This window comes from Ceratotherium simum, chromosome 9 (genome assembly GCF_057802395.1).
Source record: "Ceratotherium simum simum isolate JZ-2026a chromosome 9, ASM5780239v1, whole genome shotgun sequence".
Taxonomy (NCBI): domain Eukaryota; kingdom Metazoa; phylum Chordata; class Mammalia; order Perissodactyla; family Rhinocerotidae; genus Ceratotherium; species Ceratotherium simum.
Window position 1 is genome coordinate 57,510,659 of NC_141908.1, and position 24,530 is coordinate 57,535,188.

At 38.5% G+C, this 24,530-nt stretch overlaps 1 protein-coding gene across 1 annotated transcript in view; it reads right to left on the reverse strand.

Moving 5' to 3' along the window:
* TTN (titin) overlaps positions 1–24,530 on the reverse strand; it is a 271,430-nt gene that overhangs the window by 190,271 nt on the left and 56,629 nt on the right. Inside the window, exons 46-68 of the mRNA XM_087435440.1 lie at positions 13,549–16,338; positions 12,477–12,755; positions 9,818–10,381; positions 9,010–9,291; positions 8,631–8,909; positions 7,919–8,197; positions 7,543–7,821; positions 7,137–7,424; positions 6,743–7,021; positions 6,369–6,650; positions 5,996–6,274; positions 5,601–5,879; positions 5,221–5,499; positions 4,805–5,092; positions 4,405–4,683; positions 3,985–4,266; positions 3,607–3,885; positions 3,210–3,488; positions 2,819–3,097; positions 2,429–2,716; positions 1,905–2,183; positions 1,399–1,680; positions 47–325 (exon numbers count right to left, since the gene is read on the reverse strand). Coding sequence (XP_087291566.1) covers positions 47–325; positions 1,399–1,680; positions 1,905–2,183; positions 2,429–2,716; positions 2,819–3,097; positions 3,210–3,488; positions 3,607–3,885; positions 3,985–4,266; positions 4,405–4,683; positions 4,805–5,092; positions 5,221–5,499; positions 5,601–5,879; positions 5,996–6,274; positions 6,369–6,650; positions 6,743–7,021; positions 7,137–7,424; positions 7,543–7,821; positions 7,919–8,197; positions 8,631–8,909; positions 9,010–9,291; positions 9,818–10,381; positions 12,477–12,755; positions 13,549–16,338 — 9,252 coding nt within the window. The remainder of the gene's footprint in view (positions 1–46; positions 326–1,398; positions 1,681–1,904; positions 2,184–2,428; positions 2,717–2,818; positions 3,098–3,209; positions 3,489–3,606; positions 3,886–3,984; positions 4,267–4,404; positions 4,684–4,804; positions 5,093–5,220; positions 5,500–5,600; positions 5,880–5,995; positions 6,275–6,368; positions 6,651–6,742; positions 7,022–7,136; positions 7,425–7,542; positions 7,822–7,918; positions 8,198–8,630; positions 8,910–9,009; positions 9,292–9,817; positions 10,382–12,476; positions 12,756–13,548; positions 16,339–24,530) is intronic.

Below are 24,530 nucleotides of genomic sequence, written 5' to 3' on the forward strand. Positions count from 1 at the left end.
TTTGCACATTCCTGCCATTTCTGCCATGGGCAGGAAATATGCTTACCTTTCAACTGTACAGTACAAATGCAAGTATCACTTCCCACTTCATTCTGTGCTTTGCAGTGGTATTCACCAATGTCTGTAGTTTCAACATTGAGAATGTGAATACTTGTGTGGAAGTTTTTGGATGTGATCTTGTATTTCTTGCTACTTCGGAGTTGCCGCTTGTCTTTGTACCATACCACCTCAAACGGTGGTGTTCCCGAAAGTTCACATTCAAGACTAACTTCAGCATTTTTAAGGGTTTCTACTACAGGAGGGAAGCTGCTAAAAACAGGTGGTTCTGTAAAAAACAAGAATTTCTCATGAATTGGGCTATTTAATTTCGTGGAACGAGAAGTTTTTATTGCTTTATTTTTAAATTGGAAGAAAGAGTCAAGATCCTGGAATGGGTAAGTAGTGTCCAGCACTATCGCTTCAGTGTTGAGGAAGAACAACAGCTTCAGAGAGGCTATTAGCCTTTAAAAACCGCTCAACTTCACTGGCAGAAAACCCCAAATAGACCCTAGATGTCCTTACAGAGCAGTTCAACATTCTGTCTGCTGCACCTTACTAATTTATCTTGGACTCTAAAGATTGATGCAAAATTGTAAAAAGAAAAAAAAAAACCGACAAAGTATATTAATTAATGATTTGCAAGAGGTATGGCTTCCTGACTCCAGAGATGAAATGTTTTGTATATGCTCTACAGCTGAGACTCTTGGAAGTCGTCACAACATCTGTGATCTAAGTCTTCACTGCAGCAAATGGTTATTGCACCAATTGCCTCACAACATGACAAACTTGGGCGTTGTGACAAAAATACATAAAATGGCAGTAGAATATACAAGTACTCTTTGCATCAGGGTATAGTGACATAATTTTTAAAAGATAGGAACTGATTCTTGATAGAGAGAAAAAAATATATAATTTTCCTGTTTTAAATGTAAGATTAAAACCTGTATTGCTTGCACCTTGCATATATGTAATAAACATTTCTTGTTATTAATGATAAAGATTATAGTGAGGATGATAGATTTATAAGTTGATTGAAGGCAAAAAAATTAACTTAAAAATGCCTACTTCGTGTTTTTTGAATACTTTTGAAACATCAAATTTGAACTGCTTGGTTAATGTGATGAGGTCATCAGAATTATGGCATTGGAATAACAAGAAAAATATCCCAAAATGACTAGCTACATGTAAGCAAAGCTGAAGAAGAAATAACATCTAAAAAGGGAAATAATACTGTTTGGGAAAATATTTTATGATCTCAAATGGAAGCTAAAATGACAGCAAAAGAATAAAGAGCTATGATCGTCAGAGGAGAAGAAGGTGAGTTTCAGGTAACGAAGAAGAGACGAAAGAGATTTCTACCTTTTACTATAACCTTGGTACTGCAGCTTGTGCTGCCAGCAGGATTCTGAGCCTCACAAATGAAATCCCCACTGTCTTCAGTCCCGAGACTGTTCATCTGAAAGACGGCCACTGAGTCAATGAAAGCCATTCTGTATTTCTCACTGGCTGAGAGTTCATGCTCGTTTCTGTACCACACAACTCTGATTTCTGGGGATCCAGTTATCTTGCATTCAAGTCGTGCTGAGTCACCTGCTCTCACTATTTTGGATGCTTCTAATTTCTTTACAAACTTTGGTGGTTCTAGAGAGTGAAGGAAAGAGATTATGAGGGAACTGATATAAATAACAAAAGTTAAATTAGGTAGTGTGCAGGAAAGAGAAAAACATGAACAATGCCTGGCATATACAGTGTACTGTGCTAGAAGGAAGGGTACTTTCTTGATTGGATTATTGCGTTGTAAAAGATTACAGAAAGGACAGGAGCCACGGGTCAGACAGAAACATAAAACAACCAAACTTGCACACCTGTCACGAGCAAGAGTGTAGTACAAGAGTCGCTACCAACATCATTGGTAACTTGGCAAGTATATTGTCCAGTCTTGGAAGCATCCACTGAATAGAGATTTAAGAAGGTGGTTGACCCTTCCAAGCCAATGAAACATTTAGGTCCAGAGGCAAGTTCCACATCATCCTTAAACCACTTGATTTTAAATGGTGGTGTTCCTTTTAGTACTGCTTTAAATTCCACTGTGGAATCAGGTATGGCTTGTTGTCGCTCAGGTTTCACTAGGAAGCTTGGTGGTTCTACAAATTTTAAGAGAAATAAGTTTAATTAAATTCCTTGTAGTTGAATTATTTTGGCAGTTTTATGGATAATAAGAAAACACTACTGAAAAGAGGTAATGACTGAATATTTCTCGAACTCAATAAATATGTATCTAAAGAAACAGAATTACTGACACATTTAGCTCTAAAGGATACAAGGTAAGAGTGACACATTTTAAAAGCAATTACAAAGAAGAATCAAGAAGAGGTAAGGAAATTCTAACCTTTCACAGTTAAGATGCCACTGCATGCATCATCGCCTGCTACATTTGAGACCTTGCATGTGTAATTTGCAGTATCTTCTAATTCCAGATTATTAACTTCCAGTGACACAGTGTTCTCGCGACAGACAAGTCTGTATTTTGCACTTGTAGATATTTCTTTTCCATCTTTAAACCACTGAGCACTAATAGGAAGTGAGCCAGAAACCTTGCACTCCATATGAACAGAAGAGCCCAGAACTTTATCCATTTTGGTTAATTTTTTGGTGAATGATGGAGGAATATTTTGATCTGTCCAATGCAAACAGCAAAACACATCCATTAATATGTTGCCATTTGTTTACAAAGGACATAGCACAAATAAGGGAAGCTGACTGGGGCCAAGATACAAACCGAGTACTCTCAGGTAGGCGTCACAGCTACTGCTTCCAAAGTCATTTTCCACCTTGAGAGTGTACTGGCCACTGTCTTGCATCATGACTGACTGAATCCTGAAGCTGGCCACGTTATTTTCAAAACTCATCGAAAAATATCTACTGGGCACAATTTGTCTCCCGTCTTTAAGCCATTTCACTTTAAGTTCTGGTGTTCCCGCCACAACACACTCCAAGGTCACTGGGTCTTTCTCCGTGACATCAACAGATTTAGCTTTCTCTATGATTTGAGCAGGTTCTGTAGTAAGAATTAAAACGTAGGTGAGTTGCATTGATAATTCCACTAGAAATAAGGTGTGCTTATGAAATTGTCTCCATAGACTAACTTTGAAAGGGAATAGCTTACAAACCTTGTACTAAAAGGAAAGCATAACACCTCTCAACTCCTGACTCATTCTTGGCTTGACACGTGTATCTCCCACTGTGTCTATTATCCACAGTTCCGATTTGAAGTGTGGCCACGTGGTTCACAAATGAAATATGAACATTATCATCTTCATCAAGAATCTGATCATCTTTCAGCCAGGTTACAGAAATGGGAGCAGAGCCCGCCACGGTGCTCTGAAAGGTGGCAGAACTTTTCAAAACAGTAGTGACGTTTTCTATCTTCTTAATGAATGTTGGTGGTTCTGTGATTAAATTAGTATGAAAAGAAGAGGTATATTTGAACTTCTACCCACAATCATTAAATTAAAGAGCATTACAGAATTTGTATTTGGTAGCCTGCTTCTTATGTGTCTAACTGACCTTTCAAGGAGACTCGAGCACTGCAGGAGCAGCTGCCGCCTTCATTGGATACAATGCACTGATATTCACCAGTGTCTGAAGGGTCACACTTGGTTATATGGAGGTAAAACACTGACACTCTGTCGCTCAGGGTATATTTTTTGCTGCTTCGAATTTCCCTATTATTCTTCAGCCAAGTGACTTCAAATGGAGATGTTCCCATAACTTCACAGTCCAGCTCCACGTCACTGTCTTTCACTACTTCCACAGGTCTCAGCTCCCTGATAAAAGTGGGAGGTTCTAAAGATTCAAAAGGAAGACAGACACAGCTTACTCAAGGGAACACCCGAGGCCTAGGCAGCAGCACAGCCAAAATGGAAAGTAGATCCAGTAACGAACCTTTCACTTTCAATTCAATGCTGCAGCTTGCCATGCCTGCGTCATTACGAGCTTCACAGACGTAAGTCCCACTATTTTCTACCCTGGCACCAGAAATTTGGAAAGTGGCTAGACCATTGACGAAGGAAATGCCATGTTTCTTAATGGCTGTTATTTCATTTCCGTCCAGGTACCAAGAAACTCTGATTTCTGGAGTGCCTGTAATTTGGCATTCGAATGTCGTAGACTGTCCATTCCTCAGCACTAATACTGGGCTGGGTTTCTTAACGAATTGAGGAGGTTCTAAAGATGGGGGAGAAAGTGCGATGTTGAACATCTCTTAAAACAAAGGCCAATGAGCAAAATCGCTTTCTTAAGCCTCTGCCCTCCCCCCAAGAAAATCTAGACAAGCAAGAAAGTGAGGAGGTGTAGAGACCAGACCTTTTACAAAGAGAGTGACTTTACTGGTCGCTGTGCCAACATCATTGCTTAGTTGGCAAATGTAGGTCCCAGAATCAGCAGCTTTGGCTGAGAAGAGCTCTAGAATGGTGGAGGTGTCATCCTTCCAAACTGAGCGAGCTGCTCCTGAGTGCAACTCTTTGTTGTCTTTAAACCACTTTATTTGCATGGGTGCAGTGCCACCCACAAGAGCCTTTAACTGAACCCTTGTTTTGGGATTGACATCTTGTGACTGTGGCTTTTCCACGAAGTAAGGGGGTTCTGGGGTGAAAGAAAAAGAAGCGAAAGGTGAAAGTAAGATTTATTTTAGAACTAAGCAATAAAGGAATTAAGAAATGGGAGAGCAATAAGTTCTTGATAAGTGGAGATACAAATTGCCAACCTTTGACTGTCAGATGGCCACTACACTGGTTGTGTCCTGCCTTATTAGTGGCAGAACACGTGTATGTCCCACTGTCTGCACCTTCCAGGTGACTGATTTCCAAGAAGGCAGTATTGTCATGAAAAGAGTACTTGTATTTTTCACTAGCTGATATTTCTTGGTCATCTTTGAACCACTGGATGCTTATGGGATGTGACCCAGCCACTATACATTCTAAGTCTATAGAAGACCCTTTAATGCTGTCCATTTTCTTCAGCTTTTTGGTGAACGAAGGAGGTATAATAAGATCTATGCAATGAAAAAGCAAAAAAAAAAAAAAGTTAGGTCAATCCACTAATTGGTATTTTCTCTAAAATTGTAAGAGATGAAGGAGCACAGAAATGCCCAGTTTCTCTCCATAAAAAAGCAATACTAACCTAATACATTAATGCTAGCCTTGCAGCTGCTTCTCCCAACATCATTTTGGACCTCAAAAGTATATTCTCCACTATCTTTCTTTTCTGTAGAAATAATCTTTAGTATAGAGACTGTGTCAGTGACACTGATTTTATATTTTTGGCCCAGGGTCAGTTCTTGGCCATCTTTAAACCATTTGGCTGTAATCTCCTTAGTCCCTGAAAATTTAACCTGCAAGGTGGCTGGGTCTCCTTGGGTGACATCTATTGACACAGCCTCCTCGGTGATTGTTGCAGGTTCTGTGGAAAACAAAGGGATAGGTGTGGATTGTGAGTTGCCCTGCTGAAAGGCTTACATCTGCATTTTTTTCTAAAACCTTTGGCAAACTTTCTGAACCAACCTTTTACTGAGAGTAATGCAGAACATCTTTGTATTCCTGCATCATTTTTGGCCTGACAGACATATTTCCCATCATGCTTGACTTCAATGCCACTGAGGTACAGACTGGCCACATTGTTCTCAAAGGTCATTCTTATATTATCATCTTCTGTGATTTCATCGTTGTCTTTTAACCAAGTCACCGTGATAGGCAAGGAGCCCTTCAGAGTGGCCTGGAAGGCAGCTGTGCCTCCTCGAAGGGAGCTGGTGCTCTCGATCCTCTTTACAAAGGTTGGGGGTTCTAATAGAAGAATGAATTCTCAATTAATACCAGCTCAATAGCAAAACTGGCTTTTTTTTTTTTTTTAAGAGTTGACTCTACGGAAGAGCCAGTCCATCATTTGAAGGGACACTAACCTCTTAAAGTCACCCTGGCACTGCAGGTGCTGCTGCCCACCTCATTGGTCACCCGACACTGGTATTCACCAGCATCTGCAGCTACAAACTTGAGGATCTGCAGGCTAACCAGCTTATCCTGAAGGAAGGTTTTATACTTTCTACCACTTCGCAGCGTTGTGTTGTCTTTGAACCAAGTGATCTCAAAGGGAGGTGTGCCTGCCACCTCGGCCAGCAACATGACATCATACTCCTTCAACACTTCAATTGGCTTAAATTCCTTGGTAAAGTAAGGTGTTTCTATAGTAGAAAAGAAATTATTTTGAGTTAATGGGGGAGAGGTCTGTGCTATGGGCTCCAACTTTGGTGACACAGGGGCAATGTGAACACACACCTTTGACTATTAAAACGCCTGTGCAGTGGTCACTGCCAGCCTCATTTTGAGCCTCACACATATATTCGCCGCTGTCTTCAACGGCAACATCCGTAAGTCTCAGAACCGCAGTGGACTCCACAAAAGACATTCTGTGTTTGCTGCTCTCTTTGATTTCCTTATCATTTACAAACCATGTTATTTTAATTGGAGGGGTACCAGTGACTTTGCAGGCTAGCTGTGTGGAGTCTCCCTTCTTTAACAGCTGTGATAGCTCTAGCTTTTCAACAAATGTGGCAGGTTCTGGGGAAGGAAGCAAGTTATTAAGCAATGTGAGAAAGAGGAAAGAACTTATAATAATGGTAGCACAAAGATGTCAAGAAAATAATGCAAACCTTTTACAAATAAGTTTGCGCTGCACTCCACACTTCCAGCCACGTTGCTGACTTTACAGGTATATGTGCCTGAATCAGAGGTTTTTACTGCATAGAGTTCCAGGGAACTTTCTAAAGCTTCTTTGGTAATATAGCAGCTTCCACCAGAAACCAGCTCTTTGTTACCCTTAAACCATCTGATTGTGAAAGGAGTAGACCCTTTGAAGGTGCTCTTCAGGCAGACTGCCGAGTTGGGCAGAACATCCTTTGATGCAGGTTTAGTTACAAAACTGGGTGGTTCTAGAGAAGGGGTATAAGAAAGAATTTCAAAGAGTTAAGAGGCATAATCTAAGGGAAGAAGCCTTAATTTGAACATCACCTATAGTAAGGATGCAATGCAAAATCTCCAGCCAACCTTGTACAATCAGGGCTCCACTGGTGTCTTTGCTTCCCACAGAATTTGTGGCTCGACAAGTGAAATTCCCTGCGTCACTCATGTCTACTCTGCTTATCTCCAAAGAGGCCGTGCCTTCCACAAATGCTATTCTGTATCTATCAGAAGAAGCTATTTCTTTACCATCCTTAAACCAGGATACCCTCATTGGGAGGGAGCCAGCGATTTTGCAATCCAGCCTGCAGGTACCGCTAACAACGCTATCCACGTTGCGTAGGGGTTTGGTAAAAAACGGAGCAATGTCTCGATCTGTTCATGGCACAAGAAGAGAAGAAAGATCAATGTGAAAAAGTGCTCAGTGATTGTATTTTTGTTCATTTTTTGGGTTTTAAAGGAATATGTAGCATAGGTCTCTAAAGATACTAACCTAATACAGTGAAAGTTGTCTCGCAGGAGCTGCTGCCCACTTCATTAGAAATCTCAAAAGTGTACTGGCCACTATCATGCAGTTCAGCCGAATAAAATTTGAGTAGGGCAACATTGTTTTTAAAACCGATTCGATACTTTTTACTGGCAACCAAAGGTCTACCATCTTTGTACCATTTGGGCTTGAGTTCTGGGGTGCCCGTGACCGTATACTCCAGTGTGGCCGGGTCTCCTGCTGTCACCTGGATCAGTTCTGCTCTCTCAATGATTCTGGCAGGTTCTACAATGGTATTAAATAGTTAGGATTCCGAAATGTGTGTTAGAGTTTCACTTTAAATGGAAATATGGATTCAAAGTTAAAATGTTCCTACACGAACCTTTAACTATTAATTCCCCAACAGAGGTTTGGCTTCCGGCTTCATTTTCAGCCAGGCATGTGTATCTGTCACCAAAACTAGTCTGAACATCAGGGATTATCAGGACAGCAACACCATTGGAAAAGCTCATTTTGATTTTTCCATCTTCTTTAATGACCTCTTGTCCTTTCATCCATGTGACAGAAATGGGTTCTGACCCTCTCACAGCAGCTTGTAAGGTAACAGTCTGTCCTGCTAGTGCGGTAAAATCATCTACTTTCCTTACAAAAGTTGGTGGTTCTAGTTAAAGAAAGAGAGCACACAAAACTTATCAATTCCCAAGCCCTTCAACACCATATATCTTTAAGTGTTTTATCTAGATTACATTTATCTTGTCCAATACTACTATTCCATAGTGTTGGTTAACTAGAAGAAGAAATAAAATTTAAGAAGAATTATAATTCCATCTAAGAATTACACATGGTTATCAGCTGGCAAAATGGCTACTGATATACTTCACTTTTATTATCAGAGATTAAATATTTACAGTGGTCTCAGGATGAAGACTGGATGAATGTAACTGACATTGTCCCCAAGAACCCAGGTGAAACCAAGGGCAAAACACATTTTTCAAAGGTTAGGAGAAGAAGAGAAAGTACTAGATCTCCTTCCATGGGTTAAGAAAGCTATTTTCACAACTTATTAAAGAGATAGCAATTTTTCAAGCACTAACCTTTTAATAAGTGTGTTGCGAGGCAGCCACACTTCCCAACTTCATTAGCAACGACACACTCATATTCACCAACATCCGCACTATTAAAAGCAAAGATCTCCAGAGACACAAGAGACTTCTGAGAAAACAACCTGTACTTTTTACTACTTCGAATTTGCTTCTTATCTTTGAACCAGCTAATTTCAAATGGTCCAGTGCCTGCGATTTCACACTGAAGGAGGGCATTTGTTCCTCTCACTATATCTGCAGGCTCGAGAGTTTTGATGAAAGAAGGAGGTTCTACAAAAGCATGAAAGCATTGTGTAAGTAATGTGGTACAAGCAATGGAAAAGGAAATCTTTTCTCAGAAAAGCAATGGACTGTAACTGAGTCAACAAACCTTTGACAACTATTTCAGCACTGCAGCTGTCACTGCCCACGTCATTCACGGCTTCGCATGAGTAACTCCCACTGTCTTCAACTTTTACATCCGTAATATCAAGTACAGCCTCAGAATTGACAAAAGACATTCGGATTGTGTTACTCTCATTAAGTTCTTTGTTATTCTTAAACCAAGTAACCTGCATCACAGGTGAGCCTTTCAGCTTGCAATGGAGGCGTGCCGATTCACCTGGGAGCATTAAATAAGAGGGATCCACCTTCTTCACAAAGGATGGTGGCTCTACGTGAAGTTGACAGAAAAGAAAAAGGAAAAGATGTCTGAAGCATAAACTCCACAAAAGAAAAGTAGAAGTATACAATAAAAAGACACAACACACATAAAACAGCTTCATGAAATTTCTGGAAAGATTGTGAGTACTCGATAGTTTTCCATGTTTCCATGATTCTAAAACACTGTCCTAGTCTCTTGGTTAAAATAACTAACAAACAAACAAAAACGAAAACAAGCAAACTCTACTTACGCAGAGCAAATTTATAAAAGAAGATAGTTAAGAATTGCTATTGAAGTTCTTAGAAGAAATTTTAAGCAAGCTTTGTTAATGGCAGACAGTTTTAAAAGAACAAAAGTAAGTGAATTCTGAAGAAGACTGAAAAAACAAAATCAAACAACGCCAGTATCTGCCCAAACCAAAACGTTCGCTTGGATGAAATGATTTTAACAACAAAATGCACTGCCTGCATTGTTTGTCAACAGTTTTTCTACCGAGGCATCCTTTCAAAGAAGGAACTGAAAATAATATTCTTACCTCTGATGGTTACCATTGCCGAAGAGGAGCTGCTTCCAGCCTCATTGGAAGCTGTGCAAACATAGGTTCCTGAATCTTTTACTTTGGCCAGAGGGATCTCAAGTGATGCTATTTTATCTTCAAAATAGATCTTATAGTCTTTCCCGGGGGGGAGTTTTTGACCATCTTTCCTCCACGTAACTGTGACTTTTCTGTCTTCATCTACTTGGCACTCAAGGTGGATCTTCTTATTGATAGCTGATTGCACAGGCTCCAATTCTTTAATGAAATGCGGTTTGTCGATTATGATCAACTCAGCTTGGCAGCTGTCAGCTCCAAACTTGTTAGAAGCCTTACAAGAGTAAACTCCTCTATCTTGAATTGTAAGATTTGAGAGTTCTAAAATGTGTTTGTTTTCTGCCTCTGAAATCTTGCAGTTAGGAGAAGGCGATAGGGTGGCACCATCTTTCTGCCAAACTGTTTCAATCACCGGAGTTCCTAACACTGTGCAGAGGAACTTGGCTGCCTTACCCACAAAAGTTGTAACGGACTTAGGTCTGGAGTAAAAGGTTGGTGGATATGCCTCTGCAAAAGAAATTTTTTCAGCATTATATTTTGTCCCCACCAAAGCTCTTGCTATAATTATATATTCCAAGAAAGAGAAAAGATGAATTATATTTTTAGACAGACACGAGACATTATTTAAAATAGGGTAATGTATTAATAAGACGAAAAGATTTGTCAAAGGAAAGAGATGAGAGTCTTTTTTATAGAGGAGCCAGAAGGCACTTTAAATGTCTCTATCAAAGGAAAGAACAAATGTTCCTTTTTTTAAGCAACATTAACTTACTATTGCTAAAAATGTGTTCATTTTAGTAGCTGATTAATTGTTTGAATTATTTGATAAGCAATTCAGCTGATATTTTAATTCTGTGAATTAGAAGACTATATAAGGAAGATAAAGAAAATGTACTTGACTTTTCTAAAGAGTAGCGATATTAAATGATAAAAAGTTTGAAGTTCTTTGGATAAATACCCAACAGTGGAATAGCTGGATCATATGGTAGTTCTATCCTTGCAGAGATTGGATTGGTGGTTAGCAGAGGGGAAGGGGGAAGGGAGGAGGGTGAAAGGGATAATTCGGTACGTGTGTGTGGTGATGGGTTGTAATTAGTATTTTGGTGGTGAACATGATGTAATCTATGCAGAAATAGAAGTATAATGATGTACACCTGAAATTTTTACAATGTTATAAACCAATGTTACTGCAATAAACAAAAAATTAAAAAAAAAAAAAGTTTGAGGAGTTTTGTAAAGTCTCTCTAACCCTCACGTCAACCGTCAGCAAATCCCTAAATGGCTCAACTTTGAATGCATTCTCTAAGTCATTTAAAACTTGTAAAATTATTTATAGCAGTAATTTCCATTTCCATTCTGCATTTTGAAATAAGCCTTTAGGAACCTCTCTTTCTGATTTTTAAAAAATCATCCTCCTTCCTCTCTTCTCTTACTATTTGAAGCTCAGATATTAGCCCCATTACCGAGTTGGCCTAATTTGGGTAAAGAAATTTTCCAACCGTCATTAAGTAAAATGCCACATGTATGGTTGCATGGAGACTCTTTGACCACAAAGTGAAAACCACTGGTTGGGTCACCATGGGCCTGGGTTTTGCATTTTCTGAAATGTAAAAGAGTTGTAGAGGAGAGGAAGCTACAAGGAAGCCTGACTTTTTCAAGTAAAGAGATCTGCTGCATTTGCCTTCCCCCTTCACGCCCTCACTGAAAAAGAAGACCAAGGGACAGTCCCACCCTGACAGTCCCACCATGACAGTCCCCCTGACACATGGCATCTCTCAACAACACGGGTCATTGCTACCCCTGACCCTAAACCATAGTTCATACTCACACTTCCCTTGAGGGGAAGAAAGCAAAAAAGAGAGAAAGAAAAAGAGAGAGAGAAGAAAGGACTATTAATTTGTCCACTAATGAGGGATTTCAAACACTTGATGTGTTAACTACTTGAAAGTCATCCTGTGTGTCAATTAGGAAAATGAGAACAGAATATCTGCGTAGTTGCTCTTATTTCTAAATTAGTAATAAAGCCTGGAATGAGAATCCTACTTTGTAGTCCTGTACTAGCCTCCTGCCTCACATTGGGATTTGTTTAACTTTGGTCTTATGCTCTGCCTTTTTTCAGTCTGTAATTCTGTTTTTAATTGGTTAACTGGTTTCAAATTATTAAATACATTGGGATATCATTTATTTTTTAGTAGCACCAAACTGTCCTGAAATTTTTTATATTAAGGGCCAAGTCAGGCCATTAGTAGTTATTCAAGACATTTAAGCTAATCATTAAAAAAAAAGAAAGAGAACAAAACAAACAAAAACAAAAACCCCCAAAACCAAACTTTTAGGACCCACTGCTCATTTGATTCCTTAACACTGTTCTCAAAACAATAAATTATTTTTATTGTTTCTTTAGCTGCTGTTGGAAATATGACTGTAAAGAATGATTTCTTGTCCCACAAAGGCTCTGCAGTGCCTAGCCAGCCACTATGTTACCATCTTGGCTATTGGTCTCTCCAGTTGGTAGGGCAAGCACTTCTTGCACCTGTACAAAAAGGAAAATAGGCAATAATATGAAATGAGATGATAACGTCTGTCAATGTATGGCATTTACCTGTCACAGTTAGCGTGGCTGTACAGCTGGCACTGCCATACTCATTGGAAGCTTTGCAGGTGTACTCGCCGCAGTCAACAACCTGGGATCTCAGGATTTCCAGGCTGGAGACATACTTTGAAGATCGAATAGAATACTTGTCACTGTCGTAAATTTGTCGGCCAGCTTTAAACCACTGGAACCGAACATTGGGGGCACTTTGGATCTCACAGGTGAATTTGGCTAGGTGGCCCAGAGCTACTTCAAGGGGCTCGATCCTCCTCTTGATCACTGGTGCAGCTGCAAAGGGAAGCAGAGTCCATGAGCTTATGCCTCCTTATCAGGCACACCACATTTTTCTTTTCCTTCTAACTTTTGTGGCTGTTAATGAAGTAAAACAGTTTAAATTGGTGAGATGGATTGCAGCAGTTTAAAACTAGTGACTGGAAAATGAGAAAGATTATTGAAGGCAGAAGAAGACAATAAGCAAATTTCAATATATTCAACCATTACTTTGCAGTGAATTGTGAAAAAAAATGATTAAAATGTGATGCTATTGGCTTACATGCATAACAACATGATATATTCTTTAAATATACCATGCTGACTAGCAACACTGAGAACAATGTGAAAAAACATGATATACTAATTAAAGTGAAGAAGTGAAACAACAGCAAAAAAGAAATAGAAATGTTAAACGCAAATGGACAATTAATCATGGTTATTCTGAATTTAGGGATGAGACTGGCAATTTCAGAGTAGTTAGGTATGCACTGACGGCTTTTATTACATATTATTAAAGTATTTTCAGATAATAACAAACTAAAAAACATGTATCAGTATTATGAAACGTATGAAAATATGTTTTATTTTAAAAATAAATAGTAATGTAGATACGATAACATACTACCCAGTAAGGTAGTAAGCAGAATGGAGAAGAGTTAATAACCATGATTATGTCTGTGATTTCATTCTTACTCTAAATAAATTGCATTCTGGCAGTGGCAGATAAGTGAAAATTCAGTGATGAAACCTAAATCATTACAATCCAGTGAATGTTAGAGATTGATTTACTTAATCCTTAAAATCCAACCTCTTTTGACTACAGTGAGTTTTGCTGAAGTTGCTGTCTTTCCGTTGTCATTCAAGGCCTCACAGGTATACTCTCCTTCATGTTCTTCTGTATTAACTTTGTCAATTACTAGCATATATGTATTTTGATCTTGTAAACACTTGAACTTTTCATCTGAAGACACCAGTTTACTCTCAAAATACCAATTCACCTCTTTGGCATTTCTTATGGAAGATGTGAAGTTTACGATGTCACCTTCCTCAGCAATAGTGTCCACCAAGGGCGTTTGTATAACAGGACCATCCCCTGTGATTAAGCTACCCTCAGCTTCCTGTATCTGTACTATACCAGCCTCTTGGATACCACTTGCAGAGAACTTCTCTTTTTCCTCCGATGGTTTTGGTATCTCATCCTGTTTTTCATCAGAGACAGCAGCTGAAGCAATCCCATCAGTGACAGCTGTGGTATCCATAACTTTGACCTGACTTTCCACATTAAAATAACTGACCTCTTCCATTGAGACAAGATATTTAGATTCAACTTCCGGTTCAGTGATTGCTTCAACCTTCTGTGAATCTGAAAAAGAACCCATTTCTTCCTGCAAGCCTGTTTTCGCTCCTTGCTGAATTCTAGGATCCTCGGCTGTTAAGATGTTTATCTCCTCACATATAATAGAGCACAAAGCATCCTTAAGTTCAGTTTTCAAGTTAGCCATTTGGGGATCAATGCCTTCAATCACGATGGTTAATTCTTCTGTTAGAGACTTCACTGAGGTAATAAGGTAGGTGCACATAATGCATTTGGGCTCTTGGGTGAAGTTTATGGCCTTGACTTCCACTTTTTCAATGCTTCTTAACCATTCAGAGAAAAGACTTCGCTGCTCACTGGCTATGGCCGATAGTAAAGCCCTGCGGATTTGAGTTTTCAGGTTTAATTGTTGCTCTTCTGGAATACCAGAAAGAAAACTTTCCTTAGAAAGAATGTCACTTCCCTGCACCTCCTGCACACCATTTATTGCCATGGGCTCTTTCTTATACTCAATGGTTTGGTTTGGGGTCATTGCCAAGTTCTCATAACGCTCTTCCTTGAGCAGTACCTGCGTTTCCTCACATGTTAGCGGAAACCTTAAGGACTTGCCTTCCTCAATCCTGTCTGCGAAATCTTGCCCTGCATTTTCCAGTTGATCCGCACTTTCCATCAAGATTTCACCTGCTGTGCACATGCGTTCTGAAGAGACCTGGGGTTCACAGTTTACCTCAGAGATCACGATGTCAGGACCCTTGAAACTTTCCACATGTCCCTCAGCTAAGCTGTGACTCAGGATGAGAGCACTTTGTGCCTCTTGCTTTTGAAGTGTCACTCTTTGCTCTTTGCCCACTGCAGATACTGTCTTTTCTTTTGGTAAAAGTACTTCCTCAGCCTCAGAGGTTGGATATAAATGGGCTGGAGCTTCTTCTATCGAAGACTGTGGATAACTCCTTTCAGGTTCAGCTAATAAAGTTTTTACGGGCTCGACTGTTAATGAACTAATTTCTTCTATGGTCATGGCACTTGGGAAGATTTTTTCAGTATCTGATAGAACCACCTGTGACGCAGGCTCTTGAAGCATCAGAATATCTTCTTTGGGGAGGGTTTTCTGGGACTGGACAATCTGCAGCTGTAAATTGGGAGATGGTTCCTTGATAGGCTGAACAGGAGTAGTGCCACTGACGGAAAGAAGTTCCCTGGTGCTTTCAGGGGTGGACCTATCATGCTCCAACATAACTGTGGATTGCAATCGCTCAGCTACTAAAGTAACTTGACTGCTCATTTCGTTGGTTTTAACAATATGCTCATAAGAAAGCTGTTGTTTTTCTTGTGCAATTAAAGTAGCTTTCAGAATGGTGTCCTTTACAAAGGCTGCAATTTCCTGCTGTGAGTCAGATGCCTCAACTGTGGGGCCCTTTAAGGACATCTGTGGAAAATCTTTAGGAGCCTCTGGCAAGGACTTCGCTTTGCTGGGGGCGTCAGTCACGTCTGTGTCCTCCAGAAGCACAAGCAGCTCTGCAGCACAGGTAGACTCACCCCACACATTCTCTGCTTTACAGACATAGAGGCCACTATCTTCCCTCTGAGGGTCATTGACGATGAAGGTCCCGGAACCATCAGGATTATGAATGATAGTGTAATAAACATTGGTGCGAAGCTGCTTGTTGTCTTTGAACCACAAAACAGTGGGTGCAGGCTCTCCAAGCACCATGTACTCAAAGATGGCAGGGAGCCCCTGAGTACAGTGAATTGGTTTTAACTCCTTAAGGAAATAAGGAGGACAAGGACCTCCAGGCTTTTCCAGAGATTTCTCCACTGCTGATTCTGCTTCTGTCTCTTCATGGCCCTCTCCCTTGGACTTTATTTTTAGATAGGCACTACATGTTGTCTGTCCATATGCATTACTGGCAATACATGTATACTCTCCCTCATCCTCAAATTTGGGGAACAAAATGATCAAGCTATGATCATTACCGTCAAAAACACATTTGTAGTCAGCAGAAGGAGTTAACATTACTCCATTAAATAACCACTGAATTTTTGGCTTGGGAATGCCAGTGACAGTAACAGACAGTTTAGTCACATCTCCTACGCTTATTTCAGCATTTGACAGTTCTTTGGTGAAAACTGGGACACTGCCTTCCTTTTGGGAATCAAATTTAGTTGAATGAACAGGAGGTTCAGACAAAAGTTCAAGTGTTTCATTTCTATCAGATAACTGAAGGCCAGAGCTATAGGTTTGGAGTCCTTCTTCCTCAGCAGACAGAAGAGAACTAGAAAACTCTGTACGGGGAAAAATGATTATTATTTTACTACCAATTTTATTTAATAACAACAAAAAAATAGAAGTCAAAGAATTATGTACCAATTGAAGGCCTTCTTCTGCTTTATTCCTGGAATCATTAGATTATCTTGAGATTAATTGATCAAAAAGCAGATTTCTAAATTTTTAACCTTTATTATATCATATTATATGATTATAAATACTGTACTAATGCAACTTCCAATCCACTTCATTTCTGTTAGAGTTTATAAATTTTAAAGATGTTCTTATGACTTTTCCTTTGTGATATAATCCCAATTCTAAAGTTTGAAAAACTGTTGGCTAAATATTTAAAATAAAATAATCCAGGATTATTTAAATCAATTTCCTTTTTTTGTGTGTGTGAGAAAGACCAGCCCTGAGCTAACATCCGATGCCAATCCTCCTCTTTTTTTTTTTTTGCTGAGGAAGACTGGCCCTGGGCTAACATCCGTGCCCATCTTCCTCTACTTTGTATGGGACGCCGCCACAGCATGGCTTAACAGGCGGTGCGTCGGTGCGCACCCAGGATCCGAACTGGCGAACCCCGGGCCGCCGCAGTGGAGCATGGGCACTTAATCGCTTGTACCCCTGGGCTGGCCCCTTAAATCAATTTCTAAAAAGATCCAGAATTATTATTTATATTTATAATTTTCTTGAGTTTAAGAATGATCTTCATTGTCAAATTGAAGACTGATTATTTCCAAAATAAAACATCTGTGTTCTAGTTACTGCTTATAAACAGAAGCCATTATTAAAAATGAGGGACTAGAGTAAATGTTTAATTTGAATTTGTAAGAGAACCACTATTTTCAGTTACTAGAAATGAAGGCCTTCTTTTGCCTGTGTAATTTGCCATATTACTTCACCAAAGCTTTTATAAGATGGCTTAAGTCAAGAAAATGGGAGAATCAGAAATGAGAGAAAACAACTCCAACATTAAAAATTTGATTATATTTTATTGTGCAAGAACTACCTGTACATCATTATTGAACAGAAAAACAAAGCAGTGAATAACAGATACTCTTTAAAACAGTATGCGAATGACAGGATGAAAGACGTGATTTGATAACAAGGACTTAAGCTTTTCATCAAATCTGTTAGGTATGTAAAACACTCTGTTAATAATAGTTTCATTGACTTACCAAAAAATAGTTTTATTATTTTATTAGTTCACTCCACTTGCACCACAGTGAACAGTTTTATGCCTTAATTCCTTTCTATTCTAGTGTATAAGCATCAGAAGGCAGGACTTGAGTGTCTGTGGGCTACAAATGTTCTGATAAAACTTACCATGGCATGTAGAATACATACTCAGTTATTTATTATTTCATTAGTAAGCCATCAAGCCATTGATTAATTTCACATACTAAGGGTGACCGCTTAACTTTACATTTAATCTACAATGTATTACTCGTGTCAGCTTTCCCTTCACTTGAACTCCCAAAATATCTGTAAAGGGAATGAATGTGAATATAGTTAAAATATCCCTACTCACTAATATGTTGAAATATTTTTAGTTTTTTTTTCCTTACTTCTAAACATGGTGTATTGATCATTAAAAAGATAGTAAATGAAATTCAAAATGTGCTGAAACATGAAAAGTGTAGTTAAAAATGCATGTAATAGTAGCAGCTGATAATTATGCCTAAACTCTACCATGTGTAACCATGAATTTGTTATCCAACACCAGAGAAATTAATATTTCAGGCTTTTAAGTTATGTGCCATTGAGTCAGAAAAAAAAATTCATTTAATTATCTACAGCAATTAATAAGTAAGCCAAGTGTGGGCAAGGCTTATTCAATCATTGTTGTTTTGAATATCCTTAAGTTTAATGCATTTGAAACTAACAGAATTCTAATGAGCAGAATCAACTAAAGCCCACCTTCTTATGTGCAGAAAAGTACATTTTTCAGTTCTTCCAGCAAATCCAATAAAGCATTATAACTTTTTTTTCTTTTTCTTTCTTTTTTTTTTTAAGAAACAGGTTTTGAACTGTTGCTATGCTGTATAATGCTTGGGTAAAGTGTACTTATGTTTGGCATGAAGTGAATTTCTAATTTATTTAAACATCCATTAGGTGACTAAGAGTAGAATAAATAAGTCCCTAAACTATAGAATTAGCTTTATTTCAAGGATTTATGGTGTGATATATTACATTAAATCTATAATTGTTATCACAAATATTGTGTGCTCACTGGTTGAAACGGAAATGATTGTTCCACAACAGCATATCTATCTTGATGAGTTATGGTGACTCAAAATAAGTAAAACAAATGTTTTTTAGGGGGTTGGGGGGCAGTGTAAGCCTGACTGCTCTGCCTATATTCTACACATTCTCCCAATTGCTTCTTTAATTTTTAAGGCTTTTAGGGAATTTCCATTGTGGGAATAAGAAATTAATAAATGAAAGAAACATAATAAACATAATTGGGTATATGAATTGTTTTGGAAATTAAATGTTTAATTTTTTAGAATTAAATTAAAAATATGTTTAATACGATCATGGTGCATAAAAATTGCTCAAAGCAGAGGACAAATATAGCCATTAGGTAACAGCAAGTAATTGAGAGAGTTGGAGGGAGGGAAGATTCATAATTTCATTGCTGTATTCTATTATTTCTCTCATCTGTTGCAAAAATAAAATTTATTCTAAATTATATTAAGAAAAGTTATTCTAAACTATATTAAGAAAAGTTACCACTAGGATGACACAGAATCAGAGGTCTTTTGGTTCAACCTTCATTTTCAGACAAGAAAACTGAATTTCGTTATATTTATGACATCTTATATGAGAAGATTTAAGTTTACAGTTGGACATAGGTATAATGTTAAGGATTTTGTGAGTTTATTATAATTATAATTTTGAAAAACAAAAAGAGTCACTTTAGAAACACATATACATCTTAAATTTGAATGCTTATTAAATTCTAGTTTTAAAACTGAAATTCAGTGAAAATGACAAGAAAGCTTATTATCTTGTTATTTGTATATAATCTGAAATACAAATTACCATATTGCCTCAATACTAAAAATGTCTCACCTTCTTTTTTTCTAATTTTAAAGATTCTGAAATTGTACTGCAATTTAAAATCTATATGTAAATGTAATATAGTAGTTTTTCCTCCCCCGCCCAAGGCCAATATCAAATTAATGCTACATTTTACACTTGATGCTATCTCGAAAATTGAGAAAATGAGGTATTTCCAAAAGTGGAAAGATCTTTATTTGCATATTCTGCAAATGGTTAGATGAACTCTAGAACACCATTGGTCCCTTCAAAACCAGCAAGAGTTGAAACACTTAAGAAGAGGGATATTAATAAAGAAAATATTGTTAAAAGAGCCAAAAAAATATATTAAGATTGCAATGTAAAACAGATTATAGAGTTAGTTACCAATTGGGTGAAGCTGGTTTCTATTGTTGTTTGTTTTCTTCCTTCTAAAGCCCTAGTAAATAAGCATGGATTTGGATGCAAAAGGTTATAATTTCAAAAATGACATATTCAAAGCAGAGAGGAGACTTTACCTTACCAATTTGTCTGGTGGTCATCTGACATGGTCTTTTATTTTACATGTTACTTTACATATATAGTTTATCTGTCAAAAGAGAACGCATTCTGCTGAAACACTTGGTGGAAGAGAGATGAGGGTGAAGTAGAAGTACAAACAACTAGGTAGCCAAGGAGATATTTAATTGTGCTTGATGATTCACAGCATAATTGACACAAGTGATGGTTCCACAGTTTAGATAACAGAATATTTACATGTATTACACACGTGAGATTTCTACCTAGAGAAATGTTTTCCCAGGGGTTTTCAATGTAACATGTTCAAATACAGTAGACGTATTTGGAAATTTATTAGATCTATATAATTTGGAAAATATGATAGTACTTAAATCAATTGTAATAACTACTGAGGCACTGAAACATCGCACAAGGAACTTTAGGTCAGAGTGAGAGCCGCACAGGTCTCTGCCATTCCTGATTCGTTCTTAGCTACACACCTGTATTCACCTTCGTCATCCTTTACTAAGCTTGTTATGAACAGGTTGTGGAACCCTATGCCTCTTTCCTCAGCACTGAACCTTGCTCCTTGCACCAGTTTCCCATTTTTGTACCAGTTAACTGTGGGTCTTGGAGAGCCACGAACTAAACACTGGAAATAAGCCGCCGTGCCTAAAGGGGCATAACAGTCGGAAACACCTTTGATAAACCTGGGAGGCCCGTCCACCACCTGAAATTCAAAAAAACTGTCTGAATATTTGCTCTTTAAGACTAATTCTTCCTTCAAACTGCTTAAGGTCACTTTACTTTTCGTTGTTATCATAGCAAATATTTCGGAATCTCCCATGGTGAGGAATCCCCGACAGATAGCCTCTCCTGCACAATTCACAGCTCTGCACCTATATGTCGCACTGTCAGAAAGACAGACGTTTCGAATTTTAAGAGTGTGACTTCCGTTCTCCTCACTAATCACATATTTAACATTATCTGGCTCAATGCACATATATTCTTTGTACCATTTAACTTCGGGACTAGGGATGCCGATGACTGAACATTTGAACAGGGCGTCTGAATTTTCTGGAATTTTAAAATCACAAATAGGCGTTATAAAGCGAGGAGGCATTTCAAACACTTCTAAATCAATTTTTAAATCTTTGTCTTCTTTCCCCCTTGAAGCCATGTTTGGATCTGCTAAATTCAATGGGAGAACATCTAGGCTCACAATCATGCTTTTATGATCGGGAGTAAATTCAGGGACTGTGACTATTTTCACTTGCTTCTCAAATTCTTTAACATCTTTTTCACTTAATTCCACTTCCAGGACAATTTCTTGAGGAGAAGGTGTTCTTGATGATGCATTGTTTTCCAAATCAAATTCCATGACGTGCTGATGTGTTACTGGAGGTGGGAGCGCCACTGCTCTTTCTTTTTGGGGTACTATGTCTACATTTGCAAAGCTCTTTGCTTCCCCTATGATGTTTACAGCATGGCACATGTACTCTCCCCCGTCTCCTTTTTGAATGTTAGAGATTTCCAAAGAACACACATTACCCACCCTTTCTATTTTGATTCTTTCATCTGGCTCTAGCAAAGATTTATTTCGATACCATTTCACACCAGGAACTGGAAGGCCCTCAACTTCAACAATGAAGCCTAATGTCGCGTTTTCATATATCTTCCTTTTGGTCAGAGGTTCAATGAAAGATGGAGGCATTTCATTGTCTTTTGGTTCAATGGCTTCACTGGGTGTTCCAAATGAATCAGAACGCCATATTTCATAAGCTGAACTTCTCTCTCCTGTAGGTGTATGGAAATGTTCATTTGGCATACTGTCCTCGCTATCTATTTTTGATGTGTTCATTTTAAAGTTTTCAGTGGGGTTTGGTCCTCCGGTAGGAATAGAATATCTTTCAACTATTTCTCCTCCTAACGGTGTAGAATATCTCTCTAGTGTCTCCCCTGGGGGTGTAGAATATCTTTCTAGTGTCTCTCCTGGGGGTGTAGAATATCTTTCAAGTGTCTCTACTGGGGGTGTAGAATATCTCTCTAGTGTCTCCCCTAGGGGTGTAGAATATCTTTCAAGTGTCTCTCCTGGGGGTGTAGAATATCTTTCAAGTGTCTCTACTGGGGGTGTAGAATATCTCTCTAGTGTCTCCCCCGGGGGTGTACAATATCTTTCTAGGGTTTCCCCTGAAGGTGTAGAATATCTTTCTAGTGTCTCTCCTGGGGGCGTGGAATATCTTTCTGCTACCTCTCCTTCGGAAGGTGTTGAGTACCTTTCAGCAGCTTCCTCTAAAGGTGTGGTTCTTTCAACAGTCTCACCTCCTGGATTTGTTGAGGATTGTTTAGTTGTCTCTGAAGGAGTAAAATATAAATCAGGAGACTTTGGAGTTTCAAAATGTTCAACAGAGGATGGTGGGGTATAAAACTGATCTAACTCAGAGATTTCTTCACTGCTTGTACTTCCCACATCAATCGAAATATCAGATTCAGGAGAAAATGGGCGACCTAGTGATTCCTGTTGTTGGTGGTAGTATTCGTACACAGTGTTGAAAGTTACTTCTTCAACCTCCATTGACGTGATTGATTCCCTCTGGACAAGTTTTGACTCGTGTTTGGGGTCTTTAGTTTCAGGAACTTCATGCTTTCCAGCAGCAAGTAAATATTGTGTTAGGGAGGGCTCAGATTCCATTACTTCTGTTGTATGTGCCTCATCCAATATAGGAAGATTTTCGGAAAAACAAGTTTCTATCTTTGCTCCTTCAGTAGTGGAGAAAGAAGTTTCATTTTGAACTTGAATTTCTTCATAACATTTTTCTTTTCCAGAGGCATCGATTTTTTCACTTACTTGTTCTTTTGGATTCTGTTGTTCCTCACTCATCAAGAATGGAAAGCACTGACTCAGGGAGACTTTTCTGTGGAGTGCGTCTGCTTCCTGCACATCAACTTTGTGGTCTCCCGGAATTCCAGTGGCATATCCCTGTGTCCCTTCATCCTGCTTTTGAAATGATGCCAACTCTGGTTCTGAAGTACGTTCTTCCTCCATTTCACAAACCTCTAAAAGCTTTTCCTCGCTTGCTGCTTCTTTCAAATGTGAAATGAAACTTCTATCTCCATTTTCAAGAGAACTTTTTTTCTCAGAAATATCAGTTCCTCCTACATCTGCAGATGAGGTTTGAAGGAGGGCACACCATTCACCACGGATTTCTTCAGAAAAGGATTTAAGAGAAATATCAGTATTTAAAATTTCTAAATTTTGTTCCCGGATGTGTTGGACTTCTTTTTCCAAATAAAAGGTATTTTCATCAATATGACTTTTCTCCACCACTGTCCTGTTTGAAAACTCCTGACTGGAAGAAATTTCTGGATTGGTAAATATGTTATTTTGCACAAGTTGAGAGATAGTCTGTGTATCAGATTGTAATGTTTCAGGGCTGGGAATTTCTTCTTTATAAGGTGTTTCCTGTTGTTGGCTAATTTCTTGCCCTTGGGACTCCTTAGCTGGATCTCTCATATGAGAATACATTTGTTTTAGATCAAACACAATGCTCTCATCACCAGTTGTTTCAGAAGCAGGATGATGGATTTTAAAATAAGCTTCTTTTGGATGATCACTACCTAATTCCTGGAATTTTCTATCTGCATTTTCTATCTGAGCGTGAAACTGCTTTAGGTCAAATTTAATAGGTGCTTCATGTTTAGCCCTTTCAGAAACTGCAGACTGATCTATAAAACCTATTTCTTTCTGTTGTTCCCCCTCTTCAAATTCCTTATGAGTTTGAGAAGAAAGCAGCTTTAAATTCATTACAATGTCAGATGAATCTGGCTCAGCTTTTGGAGACATTTTCTCTTCCTTATGTATACTTGCGTTTAGGTTACTTGACCTTGATTCTCTTTGCTTTAATGGAAAGTCTATGTCCTCGAGCTTCCTTTGAGGATTAACAAATGCTTTCCTGGTAGGTCTTTTTTCTAGAACTCCTTTTTCTGCATGTTGTAACTTTTCAAATGCAATGATTCTATGCTTTACCCTTCTTCCTGGGTAGCATCTCTCTTCACCAAGGGGTTCTTCATATACAATGATAGATGAGTCTTTTGTATTGTAACTATCAGAAGTTCTCTCAGAGTGGCTATTCGATAAACATCCAGTTTGGGCACATTCTTGCACATTTTCCCTTTCTGGTCCACCAAGTTTCCCCAAATCATTCTTTACCTCTTTCCTAATTTTAACTTCACTGAACTCATCAACAAATGGATAAACAGTACCCTCTGCTTGGTGCAGCTTTGATTTTTCATTTACATATTCCTCTTTATCCTGACATTGTTTGAGTTCAGCTCTGACAGGCTTGTTGATTTTTATGACTCTAGAAGCACACTGCATAAGTCTGGGTAGTTTTTCTCTAGAAGGTAGGCAATGAACCTGGCTTTTCTGGTCTATGTATTTAACTGTCTCAAGGCTTTGAAAATATTCCCTTACAGAATATTCTTTTACATTAGATTGGGGAGTAAAAGGACCAGCTGGATAATCATAAAAATGTGCCTTTACAGATTCTCCTTGAATTTGTTGATCTTTGGAATATTTTGCATAAATTCCATGAATATTTTCTAATTGACTATATTCCCTGTGAGTGACAGGTTCCACTGTTAGATCTGAAATACTCTCAAC